The 21192-nt window shown below is 37.4% G+C and overlaps 1 protein-coding gene and 1 pseudogene across 2 annotated transcripts; both read right to left on the bottom strand.

Moving 5' to 3' along the window:
• Positions 1-267: 267 nt before the first annotated feature.
• LOC107561342 (60S ribosomal protein L3-like) lies at positions 268-1849 on the bottom strand (annotated as a pseudogene).
• A 3957-nt stretch (positions 1850-5806) lies between these two features.
• On the bottom strand, positions 5807-21146 carry LOC107561357 (solute carrier family 25 member 39-like). Of its 2 annotated transcripts, none has more exons than XM_016245786.1 (11): positions 21003-21146; positions 20310-20369; positions 17061-17111; positions 15719-15828; positions 15563-15630; positions 9983-10107; positions 8761-8934; positions 8558-8667; positions 7495-7576; positions 7227-7307; positions 5807-6448 (listed from the first exon to the last, which is right to left on the bottom strand). In XM_016245786.1, the coding sequence occupies exons 1-11, from the start codon at positions 21142-21144 to the stop codon at positions 6330-6332; spliced, it is 1122 nt and encodes a 373-aa protein (XP_016101272.1). In that variant the 5' UTR covers positions 21145-21146; the 3' UTR covers positions 5807-6329. The 2 variants fall into 2 exon arrangements, with proteins under 2 accessions (XP_016101272.1, XP_016101271.1); XM_016245785.1 differs by having other exon boundaries at positions 7227-7310.
• Between the last annotated feature and the right edge of the window lie 46 nt (positions 21147-21192).

Here is a 21192-nt window from a genome sequence, read left to right on the forward strand (position 1 = left end):
ACCACCATTACAAAGGTTGAGAACAACTGCAATAAACCAAGACGATGATTAAGAACAGACATCCATTCTGAAATGGAGGGGAAAATAATTTTTTTTAAAACTCCCATTGCGACGGTTCATTTGGTTTATTTTTATTAAACCACTCCATAGCACTGCATGACAACACCAGACAGAGCTGTGGCAGAGTACAATGACATCTCCTTGGCAAGGCGGTCTTTCTTGAGGGGTCCCTGTTGAAAGAAAAGATTGGTTACCAGCTGATTTAACTAAACTCCCATTGCGACGGTTCATTTGGTTTATTTTTATTAAACCACTCCATAGCACTGCATGACAACACCAGACAGAGCTGTGGCAGAGTACAATTATGACATCTCCTTGGCAAGGCGGTCTTTCTTGAGGGGTCCCTGTTGAAAGAAAAGATTGGTTACCAGCTGATTTAACGACTACTTTATACAAGCAAAAAATTAAAACTAAAAAAAAAAAATGAGATGTCATCAGAGAGTGAACAGGGAGAAAGCACAAGTGAGGCACCACTCCCCTGCCTCACTGAGTTTTTTTTTAATCTTGCACTGGAATGGAACCCAAATCTCAGATTGACCGGCTGAAACAGGTTACGAACAGTGCACTGATCTGCAGAGGACCATAGTCAAGTTGGCAGTTAGGTGTGGTGCACGTAAAACTCAGAAGGGCAGCATCTACCAAAGCCTCGGGACACTCGGCCCCAGCCTAATTCAGACTGATATTTTTGGGCCAGTCTGATTGTGTATGCTCGGGTCACAGCAGGGATGAAGTCCAGAGTAACCACTGGGTCTCAAAGCAGTTGTGCACTCACCATGAAGCTTTTCTTTTCCTCGATGGTCTGGAAACGTCCATGACCGAATTTGAAGGTGGTGTCGATGAATTTGAGGTCGATCCTCTTCCTGGGCACAGCGGCTGGTCTGTACCAGAAGAGATTTGCGCAGTCAAAACCTCTTCTTGGTTCCGACCACACAGCATGACAAAGTTGTTGGTCACTTCACCATAGTGCACAAAGCCCCCCTAATGTGCACAAAAAGTCAGTTTAAAACCTTAAAGAATACACAGCCTGAAGTAACTGAAAACCAAATAAGGCAGGCATCTGCACACTCACCAGGGTGTTGATGCTCTTGTTGGACAGATCAGATTCAGTAGAGGCTTTGTTCTTAACTACTTTTCCATCCTTTGTGCGATACCCCACACCAATCTTGTAAATCTAAATGAGCAAAACATCATGAGAAACAAGACTCGAAAGGAAAGGGATGCTTAAAACTGGTCCTACAGGAAAGCTAGGGTCTAATTCTGAGGCCTCACCTTCTTGATGAGCACGAGCCACAGAGAAAGCCACACGGGCAGGATGCCAGGCTCCAATACAGGCCACTTTACGCAGACCACGATGGGTCTCACGGGGCAGCTTCTTTGTGTGCCACACCTACAGAAACATTTATTTGATCAAAATGAGCTCTTAGAAGCTCCTTTGATTAAAATATGGCAAGTGTGCTGTCAGAAGGAAGGCAGCATGGGAAATTTCCTCATGTGTTTCGGGCGCCATGCCTGACGCGATTAATCCATGTCTTTCATCACTGTGCACAATGCCTGTCAAAATCCATAGGAACAGACGGATGTTAAACAAAGCCATCAACTTACCCTTGTATCCGTGACCCTTGGTAGCACTGATAACGGCAATCATCTCATCTTGACCAAAGACATTAGTAATGGGAACAGGCTGCTCAAGCTTCTCTCTGGCCCAGTCAACCTTATCAGCGATGGAGCCTCCATTCAGCTGAATCTCTATCAAGTGAGACTTCTTCTGTCTGAGGGGCAGCAGGCGCATCTACAGAAAGTTGATCGTTAAGTCGAGCTCCATTATTTATATATAATTTAAAAAAAAAAGCCAAACAGCCAATATTTATCCACAAATTATACAGTATACAAGTTATTTTGTACACTACCTTGTACTGACAATGCAATTGTGTAAAACGATTATATTGTCAGTTTCATAATGTTTTACGAATAATGAAAGTTACAGAAGCTATTTTGATAAGTAAATTGAAAAAAAGGTTTCTGAAAGTAAATAATTTCCCCCCCCCCACAGGACCCAAAAATTTATTAGCAAGTCGGAGTTGACGTAAACAAGTCACTTACATTCATATTACAAACATGTGGAATGGACTTTCTTCATTAATGGCATAAGACCAATAAAGTAACATTTTGAATGAGAACGAGATATTTTTGGCCATAATCTCTTTGGCCGTAAATGTACAGTGCTCTCTCCCACCTTCAATACCACGACTGAGGTGCCCTTGAGCAAGGCACCAAACCCCCAACGGCCCCCCGGCAGTGGGCAGCATAAATGGCTGCCCACTGCTCTGGGTGTGTGTTCACTGCTGTGTGTGCGCACTTAGGATGGGTTAAATGCAGAGCACTAATTCCAAGTATGGGTCACCATACTTGGCCACATGTCACGTCACTCACTCTTAAAAAAATATTTAAAAAAAAAAGTCAATGACTTTGCTATGACAATCTGGCGCTTCTGAATCAGCGGCTGCAAGTATGTTTTGATATCAGTTTAAGTATTTGCTATTGTTCAAATCCGGAGTTTAGCACAGCGCAGAGTAATAGTTTAATACAAAGGGCCGAAAGCCAAACACACACTACATTTTTCATTTAAAAACACGAGTTGCAGTGAGATGGGGAAAAACCACTCTCAAGATGTTTTTTTCAAAGTTAAACTTGCATTAATTTTACACGGCTTTTCCAACCTCTTGTGTGAGAGACACGAGTGCAACCGTGATGGATGTCCCTCTAGAAAATGCACGAAATAGGAGTTGTGTAAACGGCTTGGTTTCAGTTTTGATAAGATCTTCTCTGCATTGAGGTTCTTTTCCCGCAATATTTGTAATTAACGCAGCAGCGCCGCATAGTGGCTTCAACTGGATAGGTTAACTAAAACATTAAAAATGCAATGACACTTGCATAGTCATCGCATCTCGTGTGCCACTGATAAGGATGCCTCCTTAACGCACACCTAAAATTCCAATGCAACGTTTTTGCATTCAAATGGGGATTTTTTTTTTTTTTTTTTTTTTTTTTTTTAAAAATCCAACATATCGGTTATCGGCTTTCAAAAATAAAGAATAATCGGTTATCGGTATCGGCCAAAATTTTCATATCGGTGCATCCCTAGACAATGCAATTGTGTAAAACGATTATATTGTCAGTTTCATAATGTTTTACGAATAATGAAAGTTACAGAAGCCATTTTGATAAGTAAATTGAAAAAAAGGTTTCTGAAAGTAAATAATTTTCCCCCCCACAGGACCCAAAAATTTATTAGCAAGTCGGAGTTGACGTAAACAAGTCACTTACATTCATATTACAAACATGTGGAATGGACTTTCTTCATTAATGGCATAAGACCAATAAAGTAACATTTTGAATGAGAACGAGATATTTTTGGCCATAATCTCTTTGGCCGTAAATGTACAGTGCTCTCTCCCACCTTCAATACCACGACTGAGGTGCCCTTGAGCAAGGCACCGAACCCCCAACGGCCCCCCGGCAGTGGGCAGCATAAATGGCTGCCCACTGCTCTGGGTGTGTGTTCACTGCTGTGTGTGTGCACTTAGGATGGGTTAAATGCAGAGCACTAATTCCAAGTATGGGTCACCATACTTGGCCACATGTCACGTCACTCACTCTTAAAAAAATATTTAAAAAAAAAAGTCAATGACTTTGCTATGACAATCTGGTGCTTCTGAATCAGTGGCTGCAAGTATGTTTTGATATCAGTTTAAGTATTTGCTATTGTTCAAATCCGGAGTTTAGCACAGCGCAGAGTAATAGTTTAATACAAAGGGCCGAAAGCCAAACACACACTACATTTTACATTTAAAAACACGAGTTGCAGTGAGATGGGGAAAAACCACTCTCAAGATGTTTTTTTCAAAGTTAAACTTGCATTAATTTTACATGGCTTTTCCAACCTCTTGTGTGAGAGACACGAGTGCAACCGTGATGGATGTCCCTCTAGAAAATGCACGAAATAGGAGTTGTGTGTAAACGGCTTGGTTTCAGTTTTGATAAGATCTTCTCTGCATTGAGGTTCTTTTCCCGCAATATTTGTAATTAAGGCAGCAGCGCCGCATAGTGGCTTCAACTGGATAGGTTAACTAAAACATTAAAAATGCAATGACACTTGCATAGTCATCGCATCTCGTGTGCCACTGATAAGGATGCCTCCTTAACGCACACCTAAAATTCCAATGCAACGTTTTTGCATTCAAATGGGGATTTTTTTTTTTTTTTTATTCTCAAAATCATGAGCCCCAATTCTTTACGACAGGCACAGAAAGACATTCAAAACTTGAATTTAAAAAAAACCTTAAACGCGCAATTTGACAACTAGAATGGTTTATAATATCTCACTTTCATCTTTATGCTTACTAAAACGTATTTAAATCGTTTGTGTGCTAAAAGATTTCAAAGCCGAGCAGGACGCTGCCATTTTCCCCTACGGTCGATCACACACCACGTGCAAAATACTCCGGCGCTGCGGTTACGCCATAACCACAGCAAATCATTCGCTTACTTTTTATGCACAAGATACAGAATAGCATGTGTTTAAAACCGGATCTAGATCTCTGATCTAGGTTGGGTTTTGAAGGGGAGTCGATCACTCACCATTTCGTCCCCAGTCCGATTGAAAGAGAGCGACTGAGAAGCTGCGCTTCCTTTTAAAGCAACATGCGCATCCGACGCGTGTGCGTCACTGCATACGTCACACGTACGTTACGCTCCTCTAGTGGCGTCGCCCTCCAACGGGCGATGTAGTTGAAGTACATATTAAATATGAAATGTTCCACTTCATTCATTCATTCTGTTTCAAGATTAATGTCAGATACATGTGTAAAATGTGACCCGAAAAAATGTTTTGTAAATCTAAGATATGCAACTAAAACTAGTCTGTCTGTCTAGGGCAGAACACAAAAGAAAATGTTCAGCAGAATGTCCAGACTTTTTTTTTCTCCATACAATGAAAGTGGATGATGACCAGTGATAGCTGTGGTCACCATCCACTCTCAATATATAGAAATAGTCTAATGGTTAGTCAGTCTCGTACCGGCAGGGATTGTAGGTGGGGGGAGTGAATATACAGCACTCTCTCCCACCTTCAATACCACGACTGAGGTGCCCTTGAGCAAGGCACCGAACCCCCAACTGCTCCCCGGGCGCCGCAGCAAACAAATGGCTGCCCACTGCTCCGGGTGTGTGTTCACTGCTGTGTGTGTGTGTGTGTGTGTGTGTGTGTGTGCACTTTGGATGGGATAAATGCAGAGCACTAATTCCGAGTATGGGTCACCATACTTGGCCACATGTCATTTCACTCTCATTAAAAGTCAAATATCAGGCATATTCAGTTATTTTAAGATAATTTCTCTCACATTCACTCAAAAATGCAATCTACAACTCATTTATGTAGTATGCGTCATGTAGTGTGGTCATGCACATTAAGTTGTTGTAAAATTAAACTTCTAAGAGGAAGCATTTTTAAAGGTCTTTTATTAAATAAAATCTGAGAACTTCATATCTGAACTAAATGCAGTGAACGTGGGCAGGACAAGACTTGGCCACATGTCACTTCACTCTCATTAAAAGTCAAATTTTCTTTACATTCTCAATTCACAAAACTTAAAAAAATGTTCGTGGCTTTTCCCAAGTTCAGTGGCCATACAAAGAACAAGTCTTAGTTTAGGTGAATTAATTATTTGCAAAAAAGAACACACTTAAATAAAACAATACTCATTTTTTAATTACTTGCTGAAAATGAAGACCGTAAAGCTCAGTTTTGAGCCGTTTATCCATTCGGTCTGAGGTTTCTTCAGCATGAACAGCAGAGGGCAGCACTGTATCTTTAATAAAAGGGACTCAAGTCATGCACTGCAGATACAACAACCTGGATGTCACGTTCAACCAGCAGCCATTTCAATAAGTGGGGCATTATGGGGAGGTAGTGTTTCTGCCAGCATGCTTTGGTACTGTTCATTAAGGCATCACAGGGTTTGTGGGGAAACTGTGCATTTATTGATGCATCATAACGCAAGTTTTTCATCTCGGATGCAAAGTAGTGGTTTACGTCTCACAGCTTTTATTCCTTGTGCCAGTCAGTAGGCACATCACCCAACAATTAGAGTTTCTTTTCAGAGAACTAACTCAAAGCTTGGCTGAAGTCATCTGTGTTTGCAGTAGTTGGCAAGGAGGAGTCTCTCAGCTTCCTCATCATCCTGGACAAACCTCTGGTCCTCCTGCTCATCTCAAAGTCCACATCTCGGCTGATTCAGATTACGCTCCTGAAAGAAAGTCTTCCCGAACTCATAAGTGCTGATCATGACAGCACAGGCGGGAGCAACTTTGATCACTCTTGGAAGAAAACCTGAAAAAAGCAAAGCTGTTAATTGAATGTATACAACATTATCCCTGACTGTTTAAACAATAAAAAACTTTTAAAACTGCAATCTGTAATTTCAGATCTAGTTTGGTCCTACACAAATCAACACTGTTCTATGCATGCAATATATTATACATCCAAAAGATTACCATAAACTATAATATTATATGACTGTAAACTATTGAGTTATTAATCCCGACTAAGACTGCATGATATAAGAAATACTGACATCACAATATTTTGATTTTCGGTGCTATATTTGCGATATGAAAAGGTACAGGAATTTCCACCAGATGACGCAAGTAGCTATATCTGGAAAGAATAATTCAAGAATGACTAGGGTGATTATTTGGGGAGTGCGTCTGCATAAAAACATACAACTATACTTAACTGTACAATTACAATACTAATAGTTACGTCTTAATATTTTCATTTTCAAATGGTAAACAATTAAGCTTTTATTTTGACAAAAATACAAACAAAAATATGCGCGGCCAGTTTCAGAACGCGCTGCTGAACATGAATTACTCCGCACTTCACACTGAAACCAGTAGCGCATATGTTTACTGAAATAGCAGTCTGCGCAATTTGACAATCACAATATTGTCAAATATATCACAATATTGATTTTATTTCAATATATCGTGCAGCCCTAATCCTGACCGTCACAAACAGGCCTCTTTTAACTGATGTCAATCTCTAGTTTGGCTAGTAAAGTTATAGAACTACTCTGACGTCACTATCACTAGATATTAGCGCTTACCTGCAAACAAACCCCTGTATCCCATGTCGATCCAGATGTTCCTCATCATGTTCCATGTGGTGGACGGTTTCTTCACAGAGACTACTGCCAAAGGTCAAAATGTCATGAAATTTGATAAATGTAATTAAATCTAGCTTAAGTAATCAGCTCCGAACTGTTTTTAAAAGTGAGCCGTCACCTAATGATGACATATGTCACTCAACATGCAGGTTGCATTACTCCACTCTTTCTAATGTGTTAACAGGTGAAACTACAGAAGCTGCTATACCTCCAAGAGCCTCCATTTCTCCTAATTGGATTTGCTTGCGTGTTTTCACCACATCAAACGGCAGGGTCAGAATTGCAGCGATCTGTGTCAAAAATATATATATATAAAAAAATTTATAATAATAATTATTATATATATATATATATATAGCTGATAACCCAGGATGGTATGAAAGACATTCTTTTTTTCTTTTTTTTTTACTAAGTTTAAAACCAGATTTAAAAATGTCAGTAAATACATGCATAATGTCATATAAAACATTAAAAATATATATTTCAAATACATGCTGTTCTTTAGAATTTTCTTATTTAAAAGAAAAATATGCATCACCATTTCCACAAATAAAAATATTAACAAATACTTATTTCACCATTGATAAGAAGAAGAAATAATTCTTGTGCAGCATATCAGCATATCTGAATGATTTCTGAAGGATCATGTGACACTGAAGACTGAAGTAATTGCTGCTGAAAATTCAGCTTTGCATCACAGGATTAAATTACATTTTACAATATATTCAAAGTGAAAACAGATTGTAGATTGTTTAGATTGTAGTAATATTTCACAACATTACTATTTATTACTGCATTACTTTTTTGACTGATACTTCTTAGGGAGAAAAGCAACCAACCAAAAACTGCTCTTAAACATTATACAAATATAATTAATTGTACACTTAATGATTATTCAGTTGTTTTATATTCACAAATCAATTCTATTTTAAACCAATAAATTTAATTGTTATGGAGTAAGAATATACAAAAAGTAACTTGACCATTAGTTAGAGATCAGCTCAGTTTTACTCATGTCCTCCATTCATCTGGGACAGAAGCTGACCCAGCATTTGTTCTCATGCAAAATGCCCTTATTTTTAATCAGTCAGGCCAGATAAGGTATCACGCTCTGTTTGTTCACATTGTTTTATCTTTTTTTGCTCACCGTAGCTTTATGTAATCATTCATAAACTCCTCTACATTAATTTACAGCCATCAAATTCCTTCTTTGAATGCGTCACTTAAAGTAAAAGTCATCAATAATATTTGGCTTTTGAGAGTATACTCACTGCTCCTGAGACGGCCCCTGCTGTAAAACTGATGGTGAATGAGGTCTGTGGTGCCCTGTACCGCTCACACAGCTGTGCCTTCACTAGCTCATAGTTAAACCAGTACAGGGCTGAGGCAAAAAAAAACACAAAAACAGTCAAACATTGCATCTGGGGGACATCAGTTCACCATCACGCCGCCAGAGATTGTACGGGTCACTGACCGGAAAAGGGCACGTCCCGTAGAACAGTGGGTCCCCAGCCTCTCCAGAGAGATAACCAGCCATCCTGAGCCACAGCCGAGCGGATACACACCATCAGCTCGCTGTACGGTAGCTTGCGGGATTGCATCTTAGTCCGAACTAACTCCAGAGGGCTGATCACAGACACCGCTCCCACTGAGCAGCACAGAGAGATGTCAATAACTTGACAACAGAGATCACACCACAGCAGAAACGATCGAACAGTACACTGGGAAAAGTACAACAAAAGCATGGATGCACTGATATGAACATTTAGCCGTTTTTTGTCTAAATGCGTTTAAAATAACATTTAAATCAATCATTCTAAATACTACAAGTGAATTTAGACATCACAATATTATAATATACAGTAAGAAAAAATTATTTTCATTTTGAGATTTGCAAAATATTAAAATCTACCGTTCAAAAGTTTAGGGTCAGTAAGAATTTTCTTGAAAGAAATTAATACTGAATACTTTTATTCAAAAAGGATTCAATTGAACAAAAGTGACAGTAAAGACATTAATAATGTTAAAAAAAAGAATTATAAATGCTGTTCTTTTGACCCTTCTATTCATCAAAGAATCCCCCCAAAAAAGTATTAAATTGTTTCCACAAAAAAAGCAGCAGCACAACTATTTTCAACATTAATAACAGGTTTCTCTCTTTCTTGAGCAGCAAATCAGCATATTAGAATGATTTCTCAAGGATCATGTGACACTGAAGACTGGAGTAATGATGCTGATAATGTAATAATTGTACATAATTATTGTTTTAATGTTTTTTGTTCAAATAAATGCAGCCTCAGCAATCATTAGAGATATCTTTCAAAAATATTCAGAGATCTTACCGACCCCAAATGTTTGAATGGTAGTGTATATATACTAGCAATATATTCTAGCTAATAATGTTAATATAATGTATAAATTATCTTGAAATGAGTGTTAGATGGCAGCAAATGTAAATGTCAAAACAGGAGAAATGAGAACTCAATTAATATCCAAAACTGACTGATACATTAAATTAAACACCTCTACTATCAGCCTGTAACCAATATAGTACCCATGTATTCTGCTGTTTTTCAGAGTTATGTTTAGGGACACATGTAATATTATTATATGATCTTCATAATACACAGTACAATACATACGGTAGTTTTGTAAAAGATGCTTGGATGAGACAGGAAGGATAAGTTCATACTCACATCTTGCTAACCCTCCTGCTATGAGGGGGATATGGTCCCCCTGATAGCCCATGCTGTAACGCAGGAAGTCTCGCAGCTGGTCATAACAGGTGAAATAGATGACTGTGGCAGGAACAGCCATCACCCTTCAAACACAAGGGTGAATTGAAAATAACTTGTGCACTAATTACAAATGAGTGTCATTTCAAAGATTCACATTTATTCCTATTTGCACTTATATATTGTTGCTCTTTTGTTAGTTTTGACTGCTTTTATTGTCCTCATTTGTTAGTCGCTTTGGATAAAAGCGTCTGCTAAATGACTAAATGTAAATGTATTTACTGTTATGTCAGGCCATGTGCTCAAGTGATCTGACCCCAAAAAAAGATTACAGTGAACTTGATCCAGACGTTCAATCATTAACATGTTATTTATACATTTAGTCAAAGGGTCATTTGCTTGCACAGTAAACAGCATGACTATGGTTTTTTTTATTTACATATAATGACCCTTATGCGGCAGTTCTTTTAATGGATCACTTCAATACACTCGAGTCATCTGTCTGAATCAGTCTACCGAATCCTTCAATCAATGATCTTTGAATCTGTCAAATCATTTATTTAATGATCTACAAGTTATTACTTTTAGCAAAACACTGCACTTCAGTGCAGAATCAAAGTCTTTAGAATGAGCTAGAGCAGTGGTTTTCAAACTGGGGTCCGCGACGCAAAGCCAGGGGGTCTGCAGAATAATTTGCTATACCGTATTTTCCGGACTCCAACTCGCGTTTTTTATCTTCTGAAACGTGCTATGATTTATATTCCAAAGTGACTTATACAATGCATTAATATCAAATAAGCAAAGCGTAAAAACTTAAAAGTGGGCACTTCAAGGTTTATATAGCTAAATAATATTTCTAAGTTAAGTAGACAGTATCGCAGAGTTTTCCTTAATTTTAGGAAGTGGTTCACATAGACCAAGACGGCATTTGCATTTTTGTTTGTTTTCTTTATTTTACAAAAGCACTACGTTTCACTGTCATTTTGAAGGTACACAAAATAAAAATAGACCGTTTTGAATGATGTCTTGCTCTTATCTGACGGATATCACTTTTTCTGCTGATACAAGGAATCCAACGTGTTCGCGCTGGCACTTCCCGCGCACACAACATATCAGTTCTAGCACTGCAACTTGACATCACAGCCTCATCATCAGCAAACTAAATGAGACAACTAAACCTACAAAAGGTATTTGGTGACTCAATTTAACGTGTCTGTTGTACAATATGTAGGTTTTGCTGGTTAGCGTGAGCATGCCGTGGTGTTTTTCCAAACACTTTTTTGCATATGTGAAGGATGCTGTTAGTAGATATTCAGACATGAGAGAAGTACAAAGCCTTCTTTACATAATACGTAGCCTAATAGTTTAGCAACCAAATGTTAGACTACATAACGATTCACTCATAAAAACGATTCATGCCGAATGAGAGGTTTGCTAGCCCACAATGTGGTTAAGTTTCAGTTTTTAGTAAGTAAGTTTAGTTTCTTATGGACATAGCCATAGGTGTCGATTTATGTTTCTGCCGGTGGGTACAAAAAAACGAGCATTTAATTTTTTTATAAAACACATTTTCACCAGTTTACACAAGTAAATGATAACCGGGCTAAGTTATCATACACATACGCAACAAATGCTTAACATATTTAAACATTCTCATTACTCAGTAATTCATTATACTGGGTGTTAGTTTTTTCTAGAGTAGGCTATACTCCGTTTGATGAATTCACTACACAAAATGTATCTTGCGAAGTAAAATGCATGCAATTACCAACCAAATAATACACACATTCTTTCTATGAGGGTTGCGCTTCACTAAATAAAATTATTTAATAAATACCTGTTTACAAAAAGCACTTATTCGCGCGTACACAGGACAAAGTTTGAGTTACACATAATATCTGAAGGAGCACAGAGCCATGATCACTATATATATATAAAATGGAGAGCAAGCTCGCTGTAAGCCGAGAGATTTGTGCTGGTGGCCTCTCATATTACAATAATGCACTCTCGACATTTGCCATTAAAATAATAACAAAAACGGCCTCAAAGGAACTATGAATACGGTATAAAGTTGTAAAAGCTGCAATCCATTTCTTATTGGTTAAAATGAACGAAGACTATCTTGTGTTTTTCACGAGCACCCATGGGATCAGCGTCTATGGCATTTAAAATAAATGTTGTTTGTAATGATCGGCACTATAATACATTTTTTGACATACATAAATTTATTTTTGTTCTGTTATAAATGCCACAAAATTTATGCGACTTACACACCGATGCAACTTATGTTTTGTTTTTTTCGCCCTTGACCTGGTGCAACTTTCCGGAAAATATGGTAAATTTAATTATATTATGCTGTAGTATTAAAAAGTACATATACAATGGGGACCATTTGCACCAATAAAACATTCATATTATGTTCATTCCTCCTACCAACATTAAACTTTAGCCTTAAACACTGTTATAATTATGAGGGGGTCCTTGGTAGGGGTGCGCCGATACGATATTCAGGATCGGTATCGCTCCGATACTGGCATTTTCTGCTGGATCGAGGTATCGGTCAGACGAGACCGATCAAAATCCGATATTGTGCATATACTATTCTGTGCTATTGTTAAGCCCCACGAAAGCCACAAAAACATTATAAAGCACCATAAAGTTTCCGTGCACTATATTTCAATGTTCTGAGACCGTTCCATAGTTGAATGTGAGGTACAGATGAATATTTAAGTCGTTAAATTCAAGTTCACGTAAACCCTTCTCTCCGCTGCGGCGGTCTGTCATCCTCCATTCAGCATTCAGACTGCACGTCGCGTTCAGTTACGACAGTCAAGATGACGAAACTCTCTCTAGGATGATACAATGTTCCTATTATTATACTTGATCTGTAGATAAACATCGGCTGTTTTGCATAAAAGGACTTTTATCTTGCTGGAGTTTATAGCTAATTCTAAATCATGTTAGTTTCTACCTGGTGTCTGTTAGAGATCACAACACTGGTGTACAGAGCACTATGAATTGTTCTTCACACGTACATTAACTGAAATTTAAAACTGTTAAAAGAAAAGGCTAAAAAAACTATCGCACAGATATAATACACTACGCATCAGTTTCTCTTCCCTTTGTGCTTTGAAGTTTTTAACACGAAGCGCTTACAATGTGCTTCGTGCTCATAGACTGTCAACCCTCTACATTTCAGAGTAAATCACTCGCATATGCGACTAAATCTTCACTCTGGGCGACTAAATGATGTCTAATATCAGCCAATGGTTAATCAATTCTCAGATTTTACTCGCCAGTGGATATAATACACTACGCATCAGTTTCTCTTCCCTTTGTGCTTTGAACTTTTCTATGCAGAGCCCTGCGACTACGTGTTGCTTCAAGCGCATCATTCTGCGCACGGGATGCGCATAAGTGCTTTGTGCCGGCTCTGTATTGGAGCCTTTCATGTTATAATACTTTTGCGCAATGAAAGATTGTTAATTGCCTTTCTTGTTCTGTCGTATCTATCATATGATGCTGCCTCATTACTGTGCTATAAATGTAAAAGAAATGTATTTAATTTATTGCATATATTTATATATAATTATATTTACTTGTTTTTCATGAATGTATAGACCAATTATTGGTTTGTAAACATTCAGGATGGTTGCAGAAAACCTGGGAGAGATAGCCTTTATGGCTAGAGAATTTCACAGATACGGTACAAAATAGTTTGGTTTAAAAAGATTATAAATTATATTGATTAGATGTCATTTTTAAAATGTTCTCCGCATATTACAAGAGCTTGTCACTCAGCGATAAGCACTGTTAGAGGCGTTAGACGTTAGAGAGTGGGATAGTCTTACAGATCCGAAACAGGGATGACGTTTTTTTTGTGTGGGCGGAGCCTATCTGGAGGTAGAAAATTACGGTTTTCAAGTGGCAGTCTATGGAGCCATGGAATAAAAGAATAAAAAAAACTGGTAAATTTGATTTTATTTTTCAAAATTCTGACTTTATTCTCGCAATTCCGAGATTATATCTCACAATTCTAATAAGGAAAAACAACTCGTCATTCTCTTTTCCCCTCGGCTCTTCTGGCTTTTTTCCCTCAGATTTGACAAACTCACTATTTTTGAGTTACGTTAGAGAGGGGGATAGTCTTACAGATCCGAAACAGGGATGACGTTTTTTTTGTGTGGGCGGAGCCTATCTGGAGGTAGAAAATTACGGTTTTCAAGTGGCAGTCTATGGAGCCATGGAATAAAAGAATTAAAAAAAGGTAAATTTTATTTTATATTTCACATTTCTGACTTCATTCTCGCAATTCCGAGATTATATCTCACAATTCTAATAAGGAAAAACAACTCGTCATTCTCTTTTCCCCTCGGCTCTTCTGGCTTTTTTCCCTCAGATTTGACAAACTCACTATTTTTGAGTTAAGTCGAGTTATAAAAGTCCGAATTAGGAGATATAAACTTGCATTTACGAGAAAAAAAGTCAGAATTGTGAGATAGAATAAATAAATGTTATGTAAAAATGTTAATAGTAAGGTTTAAATACTATTTCTAATAGTAAGGTTTAAATAATATTTCATGCTGTAACTGTAGGGCTAATACAATATGTCCCCTATGAACAGCATATGTCAATATTATGTAGACCTATTGTTTAAATCGAATTTATGCTTTAAAAGTAGAGTAACCATAACAGTTTTCATCCATAGTATGTCCATTTAAACGTCTGCGTCTAGCTTCAAATGGCGTCTTTGACGACAGTATTCTATAAAAATTATTTGCATTCCGATCTTGACATCAAAAGGCACAAAAACATTTTTTTTCTTTTATTCCATGGATTTTAACCATTTATCTCCACTTGTTCCCAGTGTTTTTCTGCAACCACTATGCGCGCGCAGCTGTAAGCTGTGACGTCTACTCTAAATTGGTTTATATTACAATACAAAGAGCAATGTGTAACATTTTACCAGATTACACCCATTTACATAAATTTTTCCCCCACTAAATAATGTTTTTTCTCTAAATGTTTAGATTTTATAAAATTATTGTGAACTCAAAATTATTTTTGTAGAGTAACTTTTGCTGCTGAATTATCCACTAACCTATTTTATAATAGTATTTTTCTAATAGATTATGATTATATATATTTTTTACTTTTTATTTTTCTTTATAATGAAGTTGTCTATATTTAGTACATTGTGTGTAATACACAAAAGAGTGATGATCAGGTCAACACACACTGAGGTATAGAAATTAAAGATAAAATAAAAAACTGCTGGTATCGGTATTGTCCGATACTCAGAACTTTTGGTATTGGAACGGAATCGTTGAAAAAATTAAAAATGAGAAAAAAAAAAATCGTGCCACCCCTAGTCCTTGGTCCCTGGCTCCAAAAAGTTTGAAAGCCCCTGAGCTAGAGTTACAGTACACACTTTATGAATAGACACACACAAAAAAGGACTAGACTAGATCTGTTAGCACCTGTTATGACAGCATCTGTTTTTTATGTAACTGTACACTGGCATTATGATGCTGGACTTACAGTGTGGGAGGAAGTCCGCTCCACAAAGACCTGAGCCCCTCATTACGAGTAATCTTTACAAATGCATCCTGACAAACAAAAAGTGAATCAATCATAGGTTTGTGTGATTACAAAAACTTGGAATCAGAGTTTGGAAAGATGCAAATGATTTCTCACCACGGTCCCGCTGAAGTGGGTAGGGGTTTTGTACCAGCTGCAGCAGCTTGACATATTCTGACACACATAGACGTGGTCCATCAGCCCGTTACAATAGAGGAAGCATTTCCCTAAAAAGACAGACAAAATGCAGTAGCATGAATCTAATTTGTAATACTTTTGCGCATTTATTATCAATGGCCACAAGCACACAAATTACTTAAGTGACTGCAGTGATCAATCATGGGAAAAAAAGACAATTTCTTTGTGAACTTTTATTTTCAATTGCAAAACACTTGATTTTTAATCTTGCAATTGGTTATGGTGGAATTTGACATAGAATAGGTTGTACACAAAGTTGTACACTATACATATTGTATGGGTTAAAGTCAGCATGAATTGGCAAATTCATCTATTTTATTAATGCATTTTATTGATCTGATTTGATATTGATCTGTGAACAATTCATCCATGCATATGTGCCTTAAAAACAAATTATTATAACTCGATCTTCCAGTGAAACAACAGCAAGCTTGCATTCAGATCTGCCACCATCCAATCAGCAACCGATGAATAGGCAATGAAATCAACAACTGATGAATAGGCAATGATTTGTCACCGCCCTACATTTTTGATAATCTGTTTCAATCAAATTTATGTCACAATATAGAAAAAAAAAAGAACTGCCACTACTTCTGTTACCTTGCAACACTACCACAATATGGTTACAAAAAACAAAAGGAAAAGAAACACTTTGCAACCTCAATAATCTTGGCTTGTATTTACACACCTACAGTATAGCAACCATGTGATGCTTTGACATTGCGGTTTTTCCAATAATTTAAAAGGATTTAGCGATTAGGACTGAGGTCTTAGATAACAGGCTCTATAAATATTAGCGACCATGGCATTGACCATGCCGCGAATCCAGCCTTGGCACAAACAAGCAGTCTTCGTACTATTTCTGGATATTACATAAGACTTACAAAAGGTTCAAGGTCGGTCTACCTGGCATGGATTTTAGTTTGTCCTGATGAGTTCTTTTAATGGTCCACTGCTATAAACATGCTGAATAAATATTTATATACAGCAGAGCAGGCCTCTGAAATGCATTTACTGAATGCATTTTTTCAACTTGTGGTATTTTGTGCACATTTGTCATGTCTGCTTGCAATGTGACCTTATGTTTAGCCCTTCAGAGATGTTGTACATAAGCCAAAATGTTGTCTACACTATGTGATTTAGTTGTTTTGCAGAATGTGTTTGTAATTCTTTGAGTGGTAGTTAGAGAGTGAGTTAGCGAGCTAACCTTTGGGGGGGGACCATGAGCACAGATGACAGTTCATGCAGTTTACATACTCACATTTTGAAGGGCGGATGACCCCAGCCCAGGGTCTTGATTCTGATGCTAGGGCTATAAGAGAGAGAGAGAAAGACAGCTCATAGGCCTCATGCTGCATTTTGCATTTGCTATATGCACCATGTCATCAAAAGCTTACAGCGGGTTATTAGATATAAACTACCATTCAAATGTTTGGGATCAGTAAATTTTTTTTTTACTGGTTATCCAGCAAGTATGCATTAAATTGATCAAATGTGACAGTAAAGACTAGAGCCCGACCGATATATCGTTTAGCCGATATTATCGGCCGATATGAGCCTGTCACCAATATATCGGTATCAGCGAATATGCCGCCGATACGCCGCCAATATGAAATTTTTTTTTACAGAACATATAATGCAGATAAAATGCTTGAAATTGTGTAATTACTTCGTTTGTCCAGTTTGTCGCGCTCCATTGTTTGCTACTGGCGACCTGGATGAAACGCTTTAAAGCTTAAGTCTATGGAAAACCATTAAAACTTTGAACGGCCATATCTCCGTAACGGTGTGGCGGATCCGCACCAAATTCGGGGGATCCATTCAGCTCGAGGAACCCTCTTGAATGCGAATCGAGTGTACGTCTCGAGGGGGTGAGTGAATTCTGATCCATTGAACACAATGGCCAATCAGAGTTGTTCAAGAAATCAACAGATATGTCTGTGTGTGACTGGCTATGATGCTCAACGGTGCAAACCACGTTGTAAATAGAAACTTTTGATGCTTTCAGGAGCACAAATACAAATAAGCACTGCCGTTTACCAAATCTGTTTCGCCAGTATTATTAGTTTCAACTGAGGGTGCTCTTGATTTCGTTTGAGGGTGCTTTTCACATACTATTGTTAACATATTGGCTGTTTATTAGTACTTACTGTATATAGCACATTCTGCATGACCATATTCTACATCCTTAATCCTACCCAATACCTAAACTTAACTACATTACTATTAATAAGCTGCAAATTAGGAGTTTATTGAGCAAAAGTCATAATTAATGGTTTGTTAGCGAGAATTTAATTCACACTTAATTTCATTTAATAACACACTTAAAATAAAGTGTGACCCGTGAGTCTCGCACTAAATGCAGCCCTTATCTTAATGGGGAAATATATGCTTCCTCCTAGCAATTTCCCCAAACACAAGAAGAAAAATTACCAAACTGTGAGATTAAATGCTTCGTTAATACATAATTTTGTTGGAAAAATCCTTAATGGTTTTCTTTAAATGTTGTTTGCCTTTCCATATGTGCCTCAGATTCTTATTATATTTGGCACCCCACTTCAGATTTTTCAAGGAGACCAATGCCATCCCAGACCAAGGTCCTCGACCTTGTCAAGTCGTCAAAACTTTAGGGTCAAGTAAAAACTAGTTTTATACACTGGCAATTCAAAGTTTAAAATATATTTTTTGACCCGGATAACTTGCTTTGACAATTTATTTCACTGGTCATGTATAAAATTGTCAAAGAACAAAAAGCATTAAACAAAATAACTTATTTTTGTGTTCATCAGATTTAAGTCTATGGAAAACCATTAAAACTTTGAACGGCCATATCTCCGTAACGGTGTGGCGGATCCGCACCAAATTCGGGGGATCCATTCAGCTCGAGGAACCCTCTTGAATGCGAATCGAGTGTACGTCTCGAGGCCCTCTTTCGAATGAGACCACCCCCGCGTCGATAGCCCTCGGGGTTCGGGAGTTACGGGTGGTTAAATTCACGGTCCGGCGCCAACCGTTTTTGGTGGAGATCCGCCGGCGCGTTCGCAAGATAGTGACACCAGTCAACACTTTCACTTCAGTAAGGTATTCGACCGTAAGTGCCCTGCGAAGTGGACTTCACATGATATTCCGCCATGATTCCAGTTCCAAGGGAACGTACACGTTACATTCAAAGGGCATTAAAGTGCATTAAAGTGCGTGAGAAGTGAATTTATATTTATTTACAGGAGGTAAATTATGTCACACTTCTCTAGTAAGTTTCGTCTGTGTGTGAAGACAGTAGCGCAAATCCGTGAATGAATGTTCCAAAGTGAAAAACTTCAAGGGAATAAAGTTGAATGGAATTTAATTAAAGTTGAATAAACTTCAACTTTACTGTTCAGTGCACTGATGTCAGACTCATTTTGAATAAAGTTTATTGTTAAATGCCCTGCCTCCATCATTACATATCTTTGTCACGTGATTATAAGTGTTTGATCACCACATTCGAGTGATCATTGCAAAAAATGTGTTTATGTATATATATTCTGTTTATGTATATACTGTATTCTATATACAGTATAGTACCAGTCAAATGTTTGGACACACAAATGGGAAAGTGTCCAAACTTTTGACTGGTACTGTACTATAATATACACAAAGAATATCAGCCGATATATCGATACCTGCCTTTTTTTTTTTTACTCCCAAATATCGGTATCGGCCCCCAAAAAAAACATATCGGTCGGGCTCTAGTAAAGACATTTATAATGAAAATCTATTTGAAATGCACCAAAGAATCATAAAAAAAATATCACGGTTTCCACTAAAATGTTAAGCAGCGTAACTCTTTTTAACATTTATAATATGATAATTGATAAATGTTATTTCAGCACCAAATCAGCATATTAGAATGATTTCTAAAGGATCATGTGACACTGAAGACTGAAAAATTAGGTTTTGCCATCATAGGAATGAAAATATATTAAAATAAAAAAATAAAAACATATACACTAAACTTTACAAATATTTCACAATATTACGGTTTTGTTCGATTTTTGATCAAATAAATGCACCCTGGGTGAGACTTCTTTCAAATACAATTAAAAATCTTAAGAACCTGAATGACAGTGTAGCTTAATTTTTGCTGGTATTAGAGCGGAAATAGGTCAAATTATTCTATCCCAGCTTAATATGCATTGACAAATTTGTACGTCAATGTTCCCAAAACATTTTTACACTGTAGTGCTATCAAAACTTTGCTTTGCTTGGATCATGACCAACCCGACATACAACCAGTGGGGTAAGTTTGGGGCAGGACTGAGTTTAGCAAGCACTGGCAAACAAGGGTATTTTTAAGAAACCTGTTTGGAATCAGTCAATATTTTTGCTATTCTAATTGGTGATGTTATTAGCAAATAAAATCTTCACCTCAACATGGATGTTGAACTGGTGTGTCTAGAATAAATGCATGAAATTCACTGTTCAATCATCTGTCATTGTCTGTGAAAACTGAAGAGTTTAATATCTGTACCTTTATAGAGGGGAACTTGCTGGGCTTGAAGTCTGATCTTCACTACATCCAGTGGTGTGACTGCAAAGAGAGAGCGAGGGAGAAAGAGAAAGAGTACAATTTTGTCTTCATTTTAATAAAAGTATTGTATTAAATGTTATAACCATTATAATTCCACCTATAAAGCACAATGCTTGCACAAGCACAAAGCTTCCAATGTCAAATTAAACTCTAAAATGGGCGAATCAGTTACTTTACGAACACAATTATATTCCCTACATTCAGTATCATTCCAAAGTTTGAGGTCAGTAGGTTTTTTAATGTTTTTGAAAGAAGTCGCTTAAGCTCACCAAAGTAACATTTATTTGATCAAAAATACAATAAAAACAATAATATTCTGAAATATTATTACAGTTTAAAATAACTCAAGAAAATATTTCTTATTATTATAATTTTTATCACTTTCTGGTCACTTTTAAACAATTTAATGCATCCTTGATGAATAATTTTTTTTTTTTTAAACTGACTGACCCCATACTTGAAGTGTAATGTGTGTGCATTAAAAAGTATCATGCACATTATTTTTTTCCCCCCACACACACACATAAAAAGAAAACATTATGCTAAAATCAGACAAATGCAGGAAATGATCTCACAAACATGTTCAGAATTAATACTGAATAGAGAAATTATTGTGCTGATTCTTTTCCTCACCAAAAAGAGATGTTAGTACAGCCCCAGTGCCAGACGCCAGCATCTGCTGCACAGGTGTAATAGCAGCCGAAGGCCTGACTGCAGGCCCTTCCCTCATCCTGCCGGCCCCACCTGAAAAACAGGAAAAAAACGTTTTACACATAGGCATTCTAGGCACATGCCTATGCTTGCTCGTCCAGGGGGGCCCAAA

Source organism: Sinocyclocheilus grahami, unplaced genomic scaffold (genome assembly GCF_001515645.1).
Source record: "Sinocyclocheilus grahami isolate Dianchi unplaced genomic scaffold, SAMN03320097.WGS_v1.1 scaffold768.1, whole genome shotgun sequence".
Lineage (NCBI taxonomy): Eukaryota > Metazoa > Chordata > Actinopteri > Cypriniformes > Cyprinidae > Sinocyclocheilus > Sinocyclocheilus grahami.